Here is an 18235-nt window from a genome sequence, read left to right as displayed (position 1 = left end):
ACCAGTAATCCAGTCCTCCAGTGTGGAAATACTCAAGGTCTCCAGAATGTCTCCAAGAGCGCTCAGGGAACTGCTCCCTTTCTCAGTGTGAGCATGGTCCGTAGGCAATGGGCTGGTGTGCTCGTGGCTTTATTTACAGACCCTGTGAGTGTTGTTAGTCACATACCTGGCTCTGCGCCAGTGTTCCATGGTCACAGGTCCAGCACACAGTGAAGTGCCAGAAGGCAGTCAGACACCCTTTCCACTATGTCTTCACAACTGAAATACCTAACCCTGAGCTCCACTTCCTCTACAGAGTGGCCAGTCATTGCCTCCTGTGACTTTTTGGGTGTAGATCTTTCTGTAAACTCAAAACTCTCCTGCCAGGTAGTGAGGTTGGAACAACTTGTGATGTTTTTATAGGCAGCTTCCAGAATTCAGAAGACTTTTTGGGAAGGCTTTTGTCCTGCGGCCACTGACCAGCAAACCTAGCTGGTGCAATAGAACGGGCTACTCATTTGATTGGTTTTCAGATAGGACTGGTGCTATGGTACTAGAGATACATTCGTAGAAGATTGGGCTCAAATAGCTATTGCCACCCATGTTCCTTTTGTACGTGGCTTTCGTAGAAAAGAGACGAAACCAAGGGCGTTATGTCTTAGATGTCTTCAAAGAGCAAATCAGTTTGATTTATGTGGACAAGAAAGAAGATTAAGGGCTTTTCAAATTAGCATTTTGAAACCCTGCAGCATTAATTCTTGCTGAAGTATAAGATGAGAAGAAAAAAAAAGAAAAAAAGCAGATCTCATCTCCAAAAGGGTAAGTATGGTGGGATAGAGTATCCAGCTTTTTCAGGAGGGTAAGCCAGAGCACTGTACCTCAGAGAGCGTTGAGTAGCCTGTACAACTGTGACTTACGTGCTTTTCATACAACACAAATGATCCCTCTACTTCATTACTGTTCTTCCTGAATTCTGATGTGCAGATATGTAGTTTAGTGTGTACTTTAAAAAGCCTCAGTCTGTTCAGCAACCAAATAGTAAAGTTTGAGTGTTTGTTTGTTTGTTTTTTCTTGGGAAGTCTAGATGCAGACTACTTGATAAGTTCTTTTTGTGAGCGACACTCAAGCATTTAAAATTCCTGAGCTATGGGTCACATGCTGGAAAGGCTGTTTCCTGGCAAGCATAAGGCTTTAATAGCAGAAGAATAGGAGTCTGGGGGTAGCCAAGGAAAACTTGGACAAAGTTTGGAGATCCAGTCAAATCTCACATATTCTTGGATTCTGTGCTGAAGGGTACACAATATGTCGGGTGTACTGTATTGGAAGTCAGCATTGTTAAGTGCAATCTATGATTTATTCATTCCAGTTTCTAATAGCTTGCCTGTTATAAGAGACAGATACACAGGTTTATGATTTCTAAGATTACCTCATAAAGCTCTTTTGGAAGTTTGGTGTTGTGTTCTCTGGTATCTGTTTCTATAGCAAAAAATATTAAGTAATAAGATAAACCTTAGCTATATATTTGTAGATGTGCTTGGCTCTGAGCTTGTAAATCTTGACAGATAGTCCTAAAAAAGGCTGAGATCCTTCATATAAGCTTAAGAAATCTCTGCGAAGAAAGAAGAATTGATGGCATTTTGCTCTTTTGAACCAATCTCTTGTCCTGTGTCCATCTCACAAAACACGCAAAGAAAGAGCGTTTAATAAGTCAGCTTTTCATGATGATTGCGCAGGAATTCCATCTTAGCTGACATCAGCTTATTAGCGAATAGGAGCTCCAAGAGATAATTTCTGAAGAGAGAGGAAAGGGGTTATTTCATATACAGCCTTCTGGATAATAAGTAGATGTATTTCTGTGTAAAACAAAGGCAGGGAGCAGACTTGCCCTAAACAGGCTTAGCAAGCATTGAGCAGTAAGAACTGGTTTTGTGGGTCAGCTGCATATCAATTACATTGCCTTTTCAGACTAGAAACTTTGTTGTTTTGTACCAGAACTTTGAGAGTAATCCGCTTCTGATCCAGAGGTCCTCTATGTGAAGCGAGAGTTGCAATGTATCTGCTTGAAATACCTGAGGTCAGTTTACTTCTTGAGATGTGTCTTGGTGACTCCAAAGGAAGCCTGGATGACTAGGTACTTGTAAATGGTGCATGTTTTATGAAATCTGTCCTGCCTTAATTATGAGATGACATTTTTAAAGCTGTCAGTAGTAGTGGAAACTCTGATATAATCATTAAAAACAATGAGAAATGTTTTTATTCTTGAGAAGAGATGAGAAGAAGTGGAAAAGTTTGGTACATACAGAAAGGAAATATTTCCCATTAAGACACGCAGTCTTAATGATGTATGCAAATCAACAAAGTTTAGTGGAAAACAGGTCCTACCTAGCAAACTTGATCTTGATGCTTCAAGATTTCAAGCTTGGTTGCCAAAGGCAGTAGTCATTTGTTGCAGTGAGATGTTGGACTGGGCTCTGAGCAACCTGTTTGAATTGAAGATATCCCTGCTCGTGGTGGGATGGTTGGAGTAGATGACCTTTAAAGGCCATTCCAACCCAAAATGTCCTGAGGTTCTGTGTTCTGATGTCATGGGGAAAAAAGCAATGTGCAAACCAGTAAAACTCATTGACTATTATCTTACAAATGGGAAACTGTTATTCAGTGTAAGCATCTTGTTTTGGGTGAGGAGCTGGTTAGTGTATATTTGACGGAAGAAACGTAAACTTGCATTGTTCAGCTTGCTCTGTTAATAACCTGTGGCTAAAAGGTAAGAACTCCGGAGGACATGGATGGAGGGAGTGACAGGTACTGAGAAGCCAGTACAGCAGGTTGCTCTAGATGGTTTAGCATGCAGTATTCCCTGGAAAACACTGCTTTTCAGTATCATTAGGTATATTTATGTGAAAGAGAAGTATACTAGATATTACAAAGGAGAGGAAGGAGGTTATAAGTTGCCAAAAGACGCAGTTCAGGAGGACTTGTGCATTGGAGGGATATGAGAGCAGGTTTGATCCAGGAACGTAAAAGTGTTTGAGTAGAACCAATGTGTATGTGCGGTTTTGTGTAGTCAGTACGTGGATACAGGGGACAATCATGTTAGTGCTTGCAGAGTAGGGATAAACTAAAAAGAAATTGGTGGTAAAAATCCTTTTGAATCAAAGTAGACCCTCTCAGTTGCAAGAATAATTTTAAAAGCACCTTGCGCCTTATCTTGAAGAGGACGTTTGAAATGTTTAGTGACATGGTTTATGAACTCCTGTTTAAAGAATAGGTGACAGGTGAGGTCCAGTGACTAATCTGAAGCTAGGCACTTTTAGATTAAATATGGGGATTTTTAATGGTGGATAATAAGTGGACCATTGGAACAGCGTATTTTAACTCCTACCTAACATTTTCAGTGGTTAATCTTTTACACTATTTTTTTTCCCTAAAGTTAAACTTATAATTTAGCAAGAAATTTTGTTGTTTTTATTGAACAAAATCACAATTCAGGGTCTCTGGAAAAAGTGAGAAGAGAGGATCAGAAAACATCTTTTCCATTCTGAATATACTAAATCTGATGTTTCACAAGAACTTTCTCTTACTGCTGTTTATTCAAGCTAGCCACTGAATCCTTCCTGTGTTCTGCCATAGTTCTAAAACCTCGTTTTAAATGTACTGGTTAAGTTAACTTGCCAAAACATAAGAATCTAGACACTGATGTGAGCTGGAGAGAGTAGGAAATTGTAGGAAATTTGTATTTTCTTTTTTTTTTCTTTTAAGTAATTCTTCATGAGGATTCTTCAAATGCTTTGCTCCAAGCTGCATTTGGAAGAAAAAATTTAAGAGTTCTTTTCTATTTTTGAGGCATTATACATAGGGGTTTTTAATTACTTGGTATCTGCTTTTTTGAGCAGTATTTCTGGTTTTGTGTCTTGTCATGGTTTCCTTCTGGTGCTCCTTAAATCATGGAATGGAAATATTCACCATGAATTGTGTGGCTTATGCCAATTGCTTTTCCTCTGTTCATCTTCTGCAATGTAGTTCACAAGTGCTGCAGTTCTTAAGTGCTGCTTGTGAAGCAGGGAGCAGAGACCCAAGGGTCTGTGCTTTCCAGTCCTTTTCAGAGGAGCAGAACAGTGTGTCAGTATTCCCCACACTTTAGCCATACTGAGACTTGTTTAATCTTTTTTGCATTCTCAAACTACTTTCTTGTATGTTTTGACAGGAGGCTGGAGCCCACAGAAAAACCCCTTCAGATTGTGTATGACTACTTGGCTGGGTTGGGTTTTGATGATCCTCTCAGAATGCAGGAAGAGGCAGCAAACTCTGATCTCAGCTGTATGATTCGCTTTTACAGCGGTAAGAAATTGTGTGTGCACGCTGTCACTGTTGCTGTAGCTGTAACTATGAGCTGGAACCCAGCCTGTTGGGTTTATAGAGGGCTACATCAAGGACCTGCAGTACCAATAAGCATTTCTTAAAACATTTTCAAGATTAATAGAAAAAAACCCACACTTCTGTAGTTTTCTTGATCCTGTCTATGGCTTGAGAAAAGACAGGTCTACAGGAAGGTACAAGATTGCTCTGTTGTCTTTAGCTTCAAATATTGCAACTGATGACTTCGACTCCCACTAGGATCAGAAACACATTGCAGTTCTGTTTAGATGTGCATGAAGTTTGTATTTACAAAAAGTGGGTCGATATGGGCAAGGAAGGTCCTGGTCAAATACCTCCACAGCCTTTAAACAGCGAAGAGTGAAGGTGCCAGCTGGTTAATAATAACGCAGGCTGCTATCAGAAATCTAGGGCATTGGATTACAGAAGCGAGACTTTGGAGTATGGCCTGTTGAACTGATTTAGGCGAGCCACAGATAACAGGCATAGGCCTGTGGGCATCTGGTGCTAGCGATCAGAAAGGGAATTCACTGAAGTTAAGAGGAAATAGAAGTGAGGGTGAGGAAAGATAATAAAGAAATTATTTCCTTACTTTTAAGTACTTCACCTGTGTATTTTTTGCATTTCAGAAAAAAAAAATCAAAGTGCTTTTAATGGAAAATTGTTCTTGCATTGTGGATCTAGGGAGCCAGACTGAGCTGCTAGCCATCTTAATTCAGTGTCAAAAAAAAGCGTTCATAAGAAATCAGCTTCTTCACCCTGCTGAGACAAACCCCTTCTGTCTAGGAGCTGTGTGTAGAACAGGCAAAAGAGTGTATATACTGTATACACTGTACATATATATATATATGCAAAACACAGAGTGTAACAGATGGAAAGAAGTGTGACGTGCATAGTCTGGATTTATGGGGCAAGGAAGAGGGAGCCAGAAGTTAGCTAGGCTGGAAGGAGTAGAGGCATCAAGGATAGGGGGTATAGAGAATTTTGGAGGAAAAAATGAAAGCTTGGTTATGTCAAGCAGGACCTGCCGAGGACTCACGAACAGCAACTCAACTTCATGGAACCAAGTAGGTAGAAAATGTAATTGAGTAGTTTCAGTCAGCATGGGTGGCTGGTCTGCTTAGAAGGAGGCTGTGAAGGAAGAAGTATAAGGGCTGAAGAGTGTTCAGGAGACCTGTTTTAAGGAAGTAGAAGCAAATGCTGACGAAGTGATTCTCAAAGGTGGGGGAGGAATTAGAGGGAATGCTATGGAGGATGATATGATAATTTTGCAAAGCCTGCAGCTGAGAACATAAGGGAGGAAGTACTGGATTTTAGACAGAGAAACTTAGAATCATGGCATCACAGACTGGCTTGGGTTGGAAGGAACCTTTAATCATCTAGTTCCACCCTCCTGACACGGGCAGGGACACCTTCCACTATCCCAGGTTGCTCCAAGCCCTGCCCAGCCTGGCCTTGGACACTTCCAGGGATGGGGCAGCCACAGCTGCTCTGGGCACCCTGTGCCAGGGCCTCACCACCCTCACCATAAAACATTTCTTCCTTATGTCCAGTGTAAATTTCCCCTCTTTCAGTTTAGAAACATGTTCCCTTGTTCTGCCACTCTAGGCCTTGGTAAAATGTCTCTCTCTGCCTTTCTTGTAAGCTGCCTTTGTATATGGAAAAGCTGCAGGAAAGTCTTCCCAGAGCCTTCTCTTCTCCAGGCTGATCAACCCCAACTCTCTCAGCCTGTCTCCATAGGAGAGGTGTTCCAGCCACCTGACTGTTTCCATTGCTTCCCCTTGACCCACTCTAGGATAGGTGCCATGGTTTTGGAGCAGAAAGGGAAACCGGAAGATTGGTGTAGCTGTGTAGTAATGCTTGGAACAGTGCTGCTGTGGCAGTTAGTAGTAGGATACCACTTTTAGTCCCATAATACTGTTTTCTTACAAGTGTGGGGCTGGTCTTTCAGCTTGGTGAAGTCAAAGCAATTTTTTCTGTGGATGCTTACAGTTTCTCACCAATAAAAGACATCTTATGTCAAACTTCATGTCCCTGAAACAAAACTATTGTTGTAAATAAACAACTAAATGTTTCAGCTAAATTCAGCCAGATATGGACTTCAAGATAACACTTTAGATTTGGCAAGCTGAAGATCCTGCTGTCTGACTGACAAACAGTATTACAGCTTGAGTTAGTAGTTAACTGTTTGCTCCTGATAAATGTTTGGAGTATGGTTTCCCTATTCAAGCTTGTTGTGTGATCAGTGTGGCCTGCTTATTCCACATAGCATCAGTTTGAACATCCAGCCCAGCACCCCAGAAAGGTGCCAGGAGCAGCTGGACCTCAGTGCCAATCTACTCTGAAGCAGCTCAAACTCCTTCATATGCTACCAGTATCTCTTTCAGCTAGAGTATTGTGGGCTTCAAATTCTCTGTAACCCCAACTCCAGAAGCTGAATGGTTGACCTTGAGTGTGTCCAGTATGGTTGCAATTGGCAGCAGTCTGACTCCAGTCCAGTCTGAGTAGTCGCAGTGCTTGTCACAAGGTCGGAGTAGCCGCAAATAGTTGCTTCTCCCTAAACAAGACCTGAACTACATTCATGGTTCCTAGCAATAGGACCACACTGGTTTTCAACATGCCAAGGATATTCAAAATTCCCAAGTGCTGTTGTAATTAAGCTGGAGGAGAAAAGGAGGATGTGGGAAGTGTCCACTCCCTAGGTGGACTCTCTGAGGAGAAAAGGCAAATGGTGTCATTATCGACATTTTCCACTAAATGGCACCAGAGCACAGAGATAAGGGCCATGCTGAGCATACAGACCAGATTACAAAATACAACATCATAACCTCAACCCAGCCTTTACAGCAGATAAGGTGTTACATAATGCAACTTTGAGAACAAGTGCAACAAAATAGGGCAAACAAATCAACATTGTGACCAGCCACTGTTAAACGAATACAATAAATGCTTCTGGCAAATTTGTTTTAACACGCTCTGGTCAGATCTGTCTCCGCCCTTTGTGTACCAGGTCTGCCGCCTAAAAGGACCATTGTGGTTTAACCCCACCCATCTGCTCACTCACACACTGCTTCCCCCATGGGATGGGAAGGAGAATGGGAAAAAGGTGATATCTGTGGACTGAGAACATAAACTGTTTCATAAATTGAAATAAAGTAAAATAATAATAATTGTAATGAAAAGGGGAATAACAAAGAGAGAGGAATAAAACACAAATGATACGCAATACACTACTGCTCATCACACTGACTGGTGCGTTTCCCATGGCAATGCTCAGCCCTCCTGTCCCGGTTCCCTCAGTTTGTATACTGGGCATGATGTTCTGTGGTGTGGAATATCCCTTTTGCTAGTTTGGATCAGCTGGCCCAGCCATGCTCCCTTGCAGTTTCTTGTGCACCTGCTTGCTAAAGAGAATGGGACACTGAAAAGTCCTTGACTTGGGTGAGCACTACTGAGCACCAACCAAAACAGCAGTATGCTAGCAAAATTATTCTCACACAGAAGCCAGAATACAGCCCTGTACCATCTTCGAGGAAGAAAATTAATTCTATCCCAGGCAAAACCAGGACAGTCATCTTCAGGGAAAGGGTTCTGTAGCTGATTTTCCAGGCCTTCCTTGAAAGTCCAGTAGAAGCCACTTATTTGATGGTTTCTGTGACTTTAGCTGACTCAATGAGAGTTTAAAATTGGTTTTCTGTTGCATTTGAACGAAGGATATTTGGCAAGCATGTGGCTTTGCTAAGGTCTGTAACTACCTGTAGATTAAAAAGACTGCATGGCAACCATTCTAACATTGTTCTGAGAGGCACCCAATGGTGCTGCTCAGCCGTTCCTGCGCTGACTGAGGATGTTGCTTGTCCTCTGCATGAGACTTTTTTAAAGTGCAATTGGTCTGCTTGTTCTGTACAACAACTGGTTATTTGTACTCACAGATTAGAATGAAGAACACGTGGACAGTAAATGCTAATGTCCCCTTTTTCTTCAGAAAAGCCATGTCAAGTGGAACAGTTGGATCGCATCCTGCTCTCTGGAGTCTATAACGTACGCAAAGGAAAGACCCAGCTGCACAAGTGGGCAGAGCGCTCGGTCACTCTCTGTGGTACGTGCCTCATTGTGTCCTCAGTGAAGGACAGCCATGCAGGGAAGATGCACATCTTGCCTCTCATTGGAGGGAAGGTAAGGCTTTTTTTGGTTAGCTGCCTGTAGCTTGGGAAGGAAGAAGAAATGGTAATGATGGGAATCATCCACAAGAGATTAGTGTAGGCTTTTGTCACAGATTACTGCATTAATGTGCCCGACCCCTTTCTACTTGCTTTGCTTAGGTAGTAGTCTGAAGGCTAGTAAAATGAAGACACACTAGTTCAGCTTTCACAGCAGTAGCCAATGTTGTGAATGGGCAGTCTGGAAATTACTACTTCTTGTATCCACTTCACCAGAAATGTGTTAAGCAGGATTTACTTCTGGGGTTTTCTCCAGTATCTTTGCAGCTGCATTTTCAGCAAAATGTAGTGTTACTGGTGGTCAGCCATACCTCACCCTAGACTTCAGGTCAATTGTAATTGCTGGCACTTAGGCAGACTGTTGTTGTCAATTCTCCCTTTGCAGGTGGAAGAGATGAAACGTCGGCAGTACACCCTTGCTTTCACATCTGCTGGAGCACAAGCTCAAACATACCACATTTCCTTTGAAACGCTGGCAGAGTGCCAGCGGTGGCACCGGCAAGCATCCACGGTGAGGCCATGGGGACAGTGTGGTTTGGATGGTGGGTGCAGGGGTATGCCACAGGAAGGGTTTTCTGATGCAGGCTTGGTCTGCAGTCAGAGGTGAAGCTAGGATGCAGGAGAAAGTACCCAGGACACTTTCCAGCTTTCTTTATTTCCTTCATGCTCTGGACTACAGAGATTTTTCTGTTAGCCATCTCTTTTTCTCTACCTGTGCAATGATGTTGAACAGTCGCTCTGCTGTTTTAACCCCTGCTGCACCTATGAGACTAACTTAATCACAGGTCATTGAGCAAACCACAGGGACTGGCTGACTTTACAGCCATAGAAACCTACACATTGCGTTTGTTCCCATACTTGAACCTACCTGAAGTATGAGCCAGACATTCAGAGGGCTGCCCTGATAGATTTGAGTTACAGAGAGATCATAGGTCAGCAAGGATATTGTGAAATACAAAATGAGTTCAGGATAAAGCAGGTCATAAAATGTCAAATTAAGCACCAAGGACCTCAAAACAAAACATGCTTAACGAAAGAACATCTCAGATTTGCAAAGACTTTATGAAATGTTGCAAAACCATAATTTATGAAGCCTTTTTATAACAAGTTATGTTTCAAATTTTATACCCTGAACAAGCTAATAAAAGAAAGAAGTAGCTAAAACTACAGAAGAAGCAGCTAGGCCAAGCAGAGGTTCTGTAAACCTCCAAGAACTGAACTGGAAAATCAACTGCTTCCTGTTGCTTCTTGCACCTTTGGAAGGCACTTGGAAATTATGCTTTCTCAATAGAGTTTCCTCAAAGATCCATTTTGCTCTATTACATTGTCTCTCTTATAGCCTAGCCTTTAGGCAGTGTGCCCAGTGCACATGCAGAGCAGGACTTTGTGTGAGTCCTGGCTGGTATCCAGCTATGCATCCTTGTCAGGGATGTAGCAAATGGCATAGGCTTGTACTTCATGGACTCCCATTTCCTGCAGGGACTCTACCTGGTGGGCACAAGGAGTTCTTTCATGTTCCCTCAAATTGTTTACTACTTGTGTTCTTTGGCCTTCCATTAGACTTCCAGAGAAAATTTGTTGCACAGCTGCAGCTTTTTCTCTTTCCTTTCAGATTGTGTCTATGCGATTTAGCATGGTTGATCTTTCATGCTACAGCCTTGAGGAAGTACCAGAGCACCTCTTCTACAGTCAAGATATCACCTACCTCAACTTACGCCACAATTTTATGAGAACAAGTGGAGCAGGGAGTCTTGACTCCCTTTGCAGGTCTGCAAAGAATTATTTTTCTTCTACATTTGGAGTCCTTGACATATGGATACAGGAATGAAGTATTGCCTGTTCTCTTGGGGATGGTAAAAATACTGATCTTAAGGAAGCTCTCACAAGTGGGGGGGTTGGAAGCAGATCTGGGCAGCACAGATAGGAATAAACTTCCAACAACTTATAATATTCATGAGCTCCCTTCCACAGATTCTATGCTAACTCTGATTTGAGATAAGCCTTATGGGATGACATGCCGTTTGTATGGACAAGATGCAGTAGTAATATAAGGCTGCTTGCTAAGCAGTGAACATCTCGGGGTATAAAATAAAAGGCAAGGAAAAGCATAATGCTGCTATTGTGAATAAGTGTTTGCAGGAAGAAGTTCAGGTCTGAAAAACCCTGTTTTGGCAAGTTCTTAATGTGTATTTGGAATTGGCAGAGGGCCTGTGAGACTCCAGCTTTGCTTTGGAAACTTGTGATGATCTGCTTTTAAGAGAGTAGCAGTTGTGGGATGGTATGGAAGCATGATGTAGTCATCTTAGGTAAGTGAAGGAGTCTTACAAAAACATATTTAAATTAATTCCCCAAAATCATAAAATCTAGAGGGAGATTAGTCTGTTGATACGTATACCAGCCATGCTAAATAGAATTCAAGGATCTGTTCTATGAATCTTGAAAGCTGATAGGAAGCCTATAGTAATATTGTCCAATGGCTCTGTTTCAAACACATTGTGCCTTAAGAAAATTGTATTTGGAGAAACTTTGCAAAAATGCTTTTTTGTTATTTGTTTGGTTTGGTTTGTTGTTGTTGTGGTTTTGAGGTTTGGTTGCTTTTGTCATTTTGGTTTGTTGGGGGGCTTTTTGCAAGGTGGGGTGGGGTGGGGAAGGGTGTGGCTTTGTTTTCTTTGTCTCCAGGGGCCTATTACTGTGCTATTTCATTTTCCTTCCTAGAGAGTAATGAAATGCCCAGGTATCCATAAGAGTATACAGTGAAAAATTGCTCACTTTTGGGAATTCTTTGCAGTTTTATTGGGAGCCAGAGTCTAGTCTGGTTTTCCAAACTTGTTTAAATGTTTTCTAATGGTGAATTGTAATAGATTCTGTTACTGGAGAAGCTGCTTAAAATAATTCAAGATTTTACTTTCTACTTGTCTCTTCAAATATATTGTATGATTTTGAAAAGGACATCAGAACTTTATTTTCTAAAATGTAGTATCCTTGGTTCACAGGATCAGCAAAGGGGCTTGAAATTTCTTTTGACCTTGCATGTAGTCAACAAGAAATCTGGCATGTCAGAAACTGCACTCTTTTCCTGGCAGTGACTATGTCTGATGAAGCTGAAATCCTCAAACAAACAAAAGCCATAAAAGAAGCTCTCATTTCACACAGTCTTGAATAGACAGGTAGCATTAGGTAGCCCACATAAGGCTGCTCATTGCCTTTTGAAAAGATTTTCTGTCTGAGGTTTTTAGGATGTTTCTAAGATTATAGCACCATAAGAAGACCCTTGCTTGCTTGCAGTAGGTGTTCTCAGTGCCTCAAGACTGTCAATTCCCAACAGCAGAATCTTTCACAATGATCAGATCTCTTCCTCTGAGGACCTTTCAAGCTCTAGGAGTCTAATTAGCTATAACTATAATAATGGAGCAAAAATAATTAGCTAAAGGGAAAATGTTAAGCAAAGGTCATTAAATAACCCTAACCTGCTTTATTACATCTCCTAGCTTATTTTTTATGTATTGTATTGCCTTTTGAGTATCTCCCTTGTCTGAAAAACACTCTGAGATCTGATCTTTGTTGATGTGTGTGTGCACACACGTGTACATCTGCATGTCTTGTCAGCATTCTAGCTAGTTGATAGAGATTTGTGCTGAGTGCTTTGGTGGCAGAACAGGATGTGTTAAACTGGGAATATTTCAGGGCAGCACCAGTTTGGGCTGCTAAACAGAGGATCGTCATCCCATGGAAGATTCACTGCTGTGTTTCCCTACCTCTTTGCTGTCTCAGTATGCCCTGTGAGCACACAGACTGAAACCTGAGGAGCCACAACGATTTTGGGATCTTTATCCCCTATAATACCTGGTTCATATACAGCTTGAATTGCTTTTCCATTCCGTTCCTGCATCACTACATGAGCTTACTGAGGCAAAGAAGAAGGAACAGAAGGAGAACTCAAAAGGCTTTTGAGTGTTGTCCCCCTCACCGAATGTGGAAGTCTGCTTGAGGAATCTCAGACCAAGCTGTGTCATGTACCAGCTTCCCTTCAGCTTTTGGAAACTTCAATGCCCCTCTTGTGCTTGCTTTGATATTTCTGCAGAGGGATGAATTCTAAACATTAGTTGTGCTGTTCCATTTAATGCTGTGTCTCTCAGAGCAGCTTCTCACCACACTGTTAGTGAGAGAGAAACACTTGGTGCTAAGAACAGGTGTAGCAAAAGCCATTGCAGAACTCCTGAGAAAGCAGTTTCATTAAAGTGTTTGCTGATTTCAAACCCTGAGAGCCGTGACTGTCCTAAATCTCTTAAAGTTGAACCAGCTAATGAGATAGTTCAAATCTTCAGGTTCATCCTCATTGTTTCCTTCGTTTTCAATACTGTGGTGGAGTTCTGTGCGCAAGTTTCTGGTTATTGTATCATTGTTAGATCTTTGCATTATCCAGTGTGTTCCTTTGAGGAAGGCTTTTACCAACACAGCATCTTTTTCTCTTTGGCTTTCAGTTGCAGTATAAGAGAGTCTGTGGCTGCAGCAAACAAAAATGCCTATGCCCTTATTTATATGATGGGGTGCTCAAAGCAAACAATCTGTGTTCAAGTTTCAGCTATGTTCCCTCTTTCCAAAGAACAACTGCCCCCCAAGGTTATAAAGCAAAATGGAGAAATATAATGCATGGTTCCTACACAGATCATTACAAGTATTTTGAATCCGAAAAAAGGTCACTATAAAGAAGAAAGCAACTCCAAAAACTTTGTCTTATATTTCAAGACATCTCAAGCTAGAAGTAATATTCTCCCTCAAGCTAATTAACCTTGGTTTTGTTACCTATATTAAAACATTTGCTTCAAAATAGGAGCTACTCACCAATGCCTGGGAAAAGTTGGGTAGGTGAGGCAGATGAATAACTGTGTGTTTCTAAGAAGTAGTTCTCTGGTACATGAAATTTGCAGTTATCTCATAGAAGTGAGATATTAATTTCCCCACTGAATTAATTTCTGGTGGTTCCAGTTTGGGATGAGGAGGTTATTACTTGGGGAAAAATACTTTTGCTTCCTCTAGAAAGAGGCAGGAACTCTTGGAGGAGAACCCTCCTGTATGTTACCCCAGCTATGCTAAGTTCCTTCTCTCTCTTTGCACCTAGCATGGTGATTGAAGGAGCTAGAAATAGGTAAGCATTTCTCAAGCGCTGGTGGGACTGTAGTGACTGTGGGGCTGTCTGCACTTGGGGCAGTACCTGGGATGCAGTCTGCTGAGCAAGGAGCACTGTAGTTGTGTAATCTTGTTCAAGGACCTCTGGGTGCAGGTTTTGTGGTTTCCCAGCATGAAGAAAGTGCTTTCCTAGTTTTCCCTTTTACAGCTCAGCTTGGCTTTCTGTTGCACCCAGCTTGGAAAGGGGATTTCCCCCTTCTGTTTTATTCTCAGAATGGTCCCAGTGAATGTTTTCAGCTCCACTTTTCCCAAGCGACTTAATTGTATACTCTTACTGTAGTTAATTCTTTGAAGGTAAATTTTTTGAACTGAGCATTTTAGTCTCCTAAATCTTAGTAACAGTCACTAGGAAGAAGCCTGTCAAGTCAGGGTAGAAGATTGTTATCAGTTCCTGCAGTAAACCCATGGTATTTGATCACTTTCAGCATGACCACTGAGAAGAATATCAATGACTTAAAACCAAATTTATGCAGGAACTCCTGTAATGAGTTAGCTGACTGTATCACCAGTGTAAAAAGACTTAAGAATTCTTTATGACTGGTTCTGTATATTTTTGCTTTCAGACCATGTAGGTTTGTAAATTAACTAGTGTTCTTGCTAATAGGTTTTCTCAGTTGAAGAGTCTGAACTTGTCTCATAACAGACTGGGAGAGTTTCCTGTATCACTGTGTGAGATCTCTACTCTGACAGAGCTTAATATTTCCTGTAATGGACTTCATTACTTGCCAAGTCAGATTGGCAAACTGTTGAAGTGAGTATGTTCTTTACATCTGTGATCATAAACATCCTTGATGCCTCAGCTGAGCACTACTGATGTGCAGATACTGTTTCTGAAAGTGTGAATTCTAGGGCAGCCTTTTTTGACCATGAAGGCTGAATGATTAATTTGACTCCAGCAGAAGGTCAAGAACTAAGATGTGCAATCCCTTAATCGCTGCTATTAAAACATTGCAGCTGCTGGTGCAGAAAAGATGAGGAAACTTTATGCAGATGAAGCACTGAAGGCAATTGCATTGTTTCTCAAATAAGTCTGTGCATTTTTCTGCAGCTGCAGAGTTGTCTGATTTTCTGCATTTATTATTTGTATTTAATATTTTCAGTACTGATGCAATTTCTGTTGAAGTTTTAATTTATTATAGAAAACTTTTCTGTGGTGGCTTCTCACAGGGGTCTAGTGATTTTTTGTCAGCACTGGTATGTTTGATTGTGTTCTACAGAATTGGCTGCTTTTGGTGTTAGAGGATTTTAACATGAAAATACTTGAGCAATCCCCTCTTAAAATTTTGTCTTAAAGTGTTTGCTGGAGTAAAAGCATTGTCCATTTTCCCCAGTAGCTACTCCAAGTGCATAAGAGCTTAAGCTTAGATAAATTTAATTGCAAGACCGTTACTACATTTGTATAGATAAACATCAGTATTGAACTGTTGGTTTATTGTAGCCTGCTTTTCCTCCAGCTTGTATCTTTAAAAAAGAGTGTCTGCAGCCACACTGGGTGTGAGCAAGTAATTTCCAGAATGATCACTTAGCCATATGCAAACTGTGAGGAAAAAGCTGTATGTAGGCTTATGCTTTCTGGAGGTTTACAGCTTAGTTATGCGTCCAGTTATCTTGATGACTCCTTGAGCCCTTATTCATAAGAACTTTTTGTTGCCTCAGATTTCATTTCTACCACCACTAAACACAGAAAGGTCTCCGTTGGAACATAATCATAATAAGGGAATTGTATATTTGGGATCTGAGTCTCAAAAGCCATACAACCTTTGAAACAGTTCATCTTACAACAGAAAGCTACCTTATTATTTTCTGAGTGTGTGTTGGAATGGAAAACTAGAGTGTAAAAATCTTCTACCAGTGCATTAGTGTGGTAGGAGGTGTGATTAAACTGTGCCATTTGTAGAAAACTAAGTAATTTAGTAAATATCTTTCATTTAAAATGTAAGTACTGATTTGTATTTTGCTTGTGTTAACTTACAATCTTTGGCACAACTGGAAGTTTACCTCCAAAATAATTTAAGAACTATTTGGTATTGCATATATGCAGTTCCAAGCCTATTACATATGTGATAAAAGCACTTCAGTAACTTTACGTGTATAAGAATAAAATTAGCTGTTAGGTACCTTTAAAAATAACCACACTGAGACCAGCTAACTATACAAGAAAATTCACTGAAAATACTAAATGTGATGTTCACTACTCCTTGCAGAATTATTTTCTTTCTTTTTTTCACTGTTGCAGTCTCCAGACCTTCTGGCTTGATGGCAATTTCCTCACATCCTTACCAGAAGAGATGGGAAACCTGCAGCAGCTCAACTGTCTTGGGCTTTCCTTCAATAACTTCTGTGAACTGCCAGCAATTTGTGAGAAACTTGTCACCTTAGACAAACTTGCCCTGGCAGGGAACTTGCTAGAGACCCTGGACCTGACAGTGCTGAGCCGTATGAGTCACATCAAAAGTGTGGACCTCAGGTAAGGGGTGAAACTTGCAGGTGTCTATAAAACAGATTGCTACTTTACAGAAGAGGAGCTGTGTAACTTCTAGTCCGTTTTGCAATAAACTAGGTTCAGTTTTTTCTTACTGATTCTTTAGCTTTTATGGAGTTCTGTTTCTGAGGGTGTGCAGAATTCACTTGGAAAAGCAAACTTAACTGAGCAGTGCCTGATGCTGAATGTGACCCAGCCCTGTAGTTTCCTCTTGTGATTTTCTGTTACCTTGAGCTTTGGTAGCTGTTTGATCTCTCCTTCCCTTTTTTGCCTCCCTGCCCTAGAGGTGTGATCCTGATTCTCCAGGCTGCCAACTGCAGAGCTCTCAGAAAGGGACAAAGAGCTTTTTGTGTGTGGCAAGGTAGTCTAGTATCTGTTCTCTCTGCATTAGCTTCCTGTGTCCATGCAAAGTAGCTGCCCCTTGGCCTGGCTTCTGTTTTCTTGACTGGATCCTTCTTCAAAATCTCTTAAGAATTTGGGAATCATTAAAATGGTTACATATAGCAGTGTAGACAAAGGAAAAGTTTTTGTTTGTATTCACTGCCTGAAATTCACCATTGCTCATCACACATTTCATTCACTGTGCTCACCTTTGGTGTTAGCCTTCACCAAAATTATTCCTTTCCTCTTCTTTCTTCTCTCTTCTTACTGATGTCCAGTGTTCGGTGTCCTATTTTCTGACTTTTTAACTCATCTCTGAGTATTTAGGCTGAACAACCTGAAGAGAGCAGCAGCTGACACTCTGGAGAGGAACAAATCTGTGGCTTACATGGATTTACGAGACAATCAGATGACAGATCTGGATCTGAGCTCCTTGGTCAGCCTGGAGCAGCTGCACTGCGAGAGGAATAAGCTGAGAGAGCTGACGCTGAGTGGCTTCTCCCTTCGGGCCCTGTATGCCAACAGCAACTGTATGTCCTTTGTCTTCTTCACCTGCCTTTTCCCTTTAAGCCCTGGGAGCAAAGGAAAGCAGCCTTTTGCCCTCTCTCACACATTAAAAAAATACTTACACTGATGTTATTGTCATGAATCTGTATGTGATGGGTCCTCTGAGGTTAGCTCCTATGGATCACATATGCATTTGTGTACACAGGCTGTGTAACAGTGTGGAGGTTGTAGTGTTATGTCCAAGGAATTCATCTTCCATTGAGACCTGTTTGGGAGCCCACAAAGAAAAGTACAGTTCTCTCTTGTTCTGGTGCTCCACATGACAGATGGAGAAATGGGATAGTGAGACATTGTAGTGCCATATGGCAGATGTATGAAGTGTGAACTCTGTGGTGGGAAGGATCAATGAGGACCTTGAGTCTCTGTAAAGAAAGACAGTGAGTCTCATTTGATAGTTAAGCTGCTTCTCTGTGCTGTTTTCTCTCTGAAGCTCTGCAATCATACTTACTTGCTTTACTTCATCAGGTCTGACAGCTGTCAATATTTATCCGGTTCCTGGTCTACTGACATATCTAGAACTCTCTCAGTAAGTGATCATACACAACAGAATTTCAAGCAAGTATCTGGACACCTTTGCTTTTTTTCTACAAAATTTTCTAGAGGTTTTAAGGGTTTAAAACAGTTGAGAACAATTAAACACAATAGAACTTCAAAGCCCAGCACTAAGCAATGATGAAAGTGTCCCAGACCAGAAGCCCTTCTGAACCAGTATGACCTCTTCAGCTGTAGGCTGTGATCAGGAAAAAAAAAAGCCAAGCAGGGACCACTGAACTTATGTCAGCTTACTGAACTGAATGGGGGGATCTGTGGAGCAAATATTTAGCGTAGCTGCCAGTGATCTCCGCTGTTGATTTCATTGCCTACGTCTGCCCTTGGAGCAGCATTGTGAGACCTGTAAGATAGGATGCCCTGCCAGGTCATGAACCAGCTCAATTTGCACCGCACAGCTAGCCATGAGATAAAATCCACATGACTGACTTGGATGCTGCTCATTTTTTGCCTGTTGCTTTTGGTTTGGCTGTCACTAAAATCATGCAGCATTTAG

General features: G+C 41.4%; 1 protein-coding gene across 5 annotated transcripts in view; it reads left to right on the top strand.

The window, feature by feature from the left end:
- PHLPP2 (PH domain and leucine rich repeat protein phosphatase 2) overlaps window positions 1-18235 on the top strand; it is a 34424-nt gene that overhangs the window by 3336 nt on the left and 12853 nt on the right. For all 5 annotated transcript variants that reach the window (XR_011154562.1, XM_069027254.1, XM_069027253.1 and 2 more), the window contains exons 3-10: window positions 4184-4317; window positions 8339-8529; window positions 8959-9084; window positions 10186-10340; window positions 14365-14511; window positions 15997-16227; window positions 16951-17153; window positions 17656-17716. Coding sequence is in view for 4 of the 5 variants with exons in the window: in XM_069027254.1 (XP_068883355.1) it covers window positions 4184-4317; window positions 8339-8529; window positions 8959-9084; window positions 10186-10340; window positions 14365-14511; window positions 15997-16227; window positions 16951-17153; window positions 17656-17716 (1248 nt within the window). In the remaining variant the exon portion in view is untranslated. The remainder of the gene's footprint in view (window positions 1-4183; window positions 4318-8338; window positions 8530-8958; window positions 9085-10185; window positions 10341-14364; window positions 14512-15996; window positions 16228-16950; window positions 17154-17655; window positions 17717-18235) is intronic.

Source organism: Aphelocoma coerulescens, chromosome 11 (genome assembly GCF_041296385.1).
Source record: "Aphelocoma coerulescens isolate FSJ_1873_10779 chromosome 11, UR_Acoe_1.0, whole genome shotgun sequence".
Taxonomy (NCBI): domain Eukaryota; kingdom Metazoa; phylum Chordata; class Aves; order Passeriformes; family Corvidae; genus Aphelocoma; species Aphelocoma coerulescens.
Note: the sequence above shows the minus strand (reverse complement) of the source record. Positions and strands in the feature narration are given on the sequence as shown.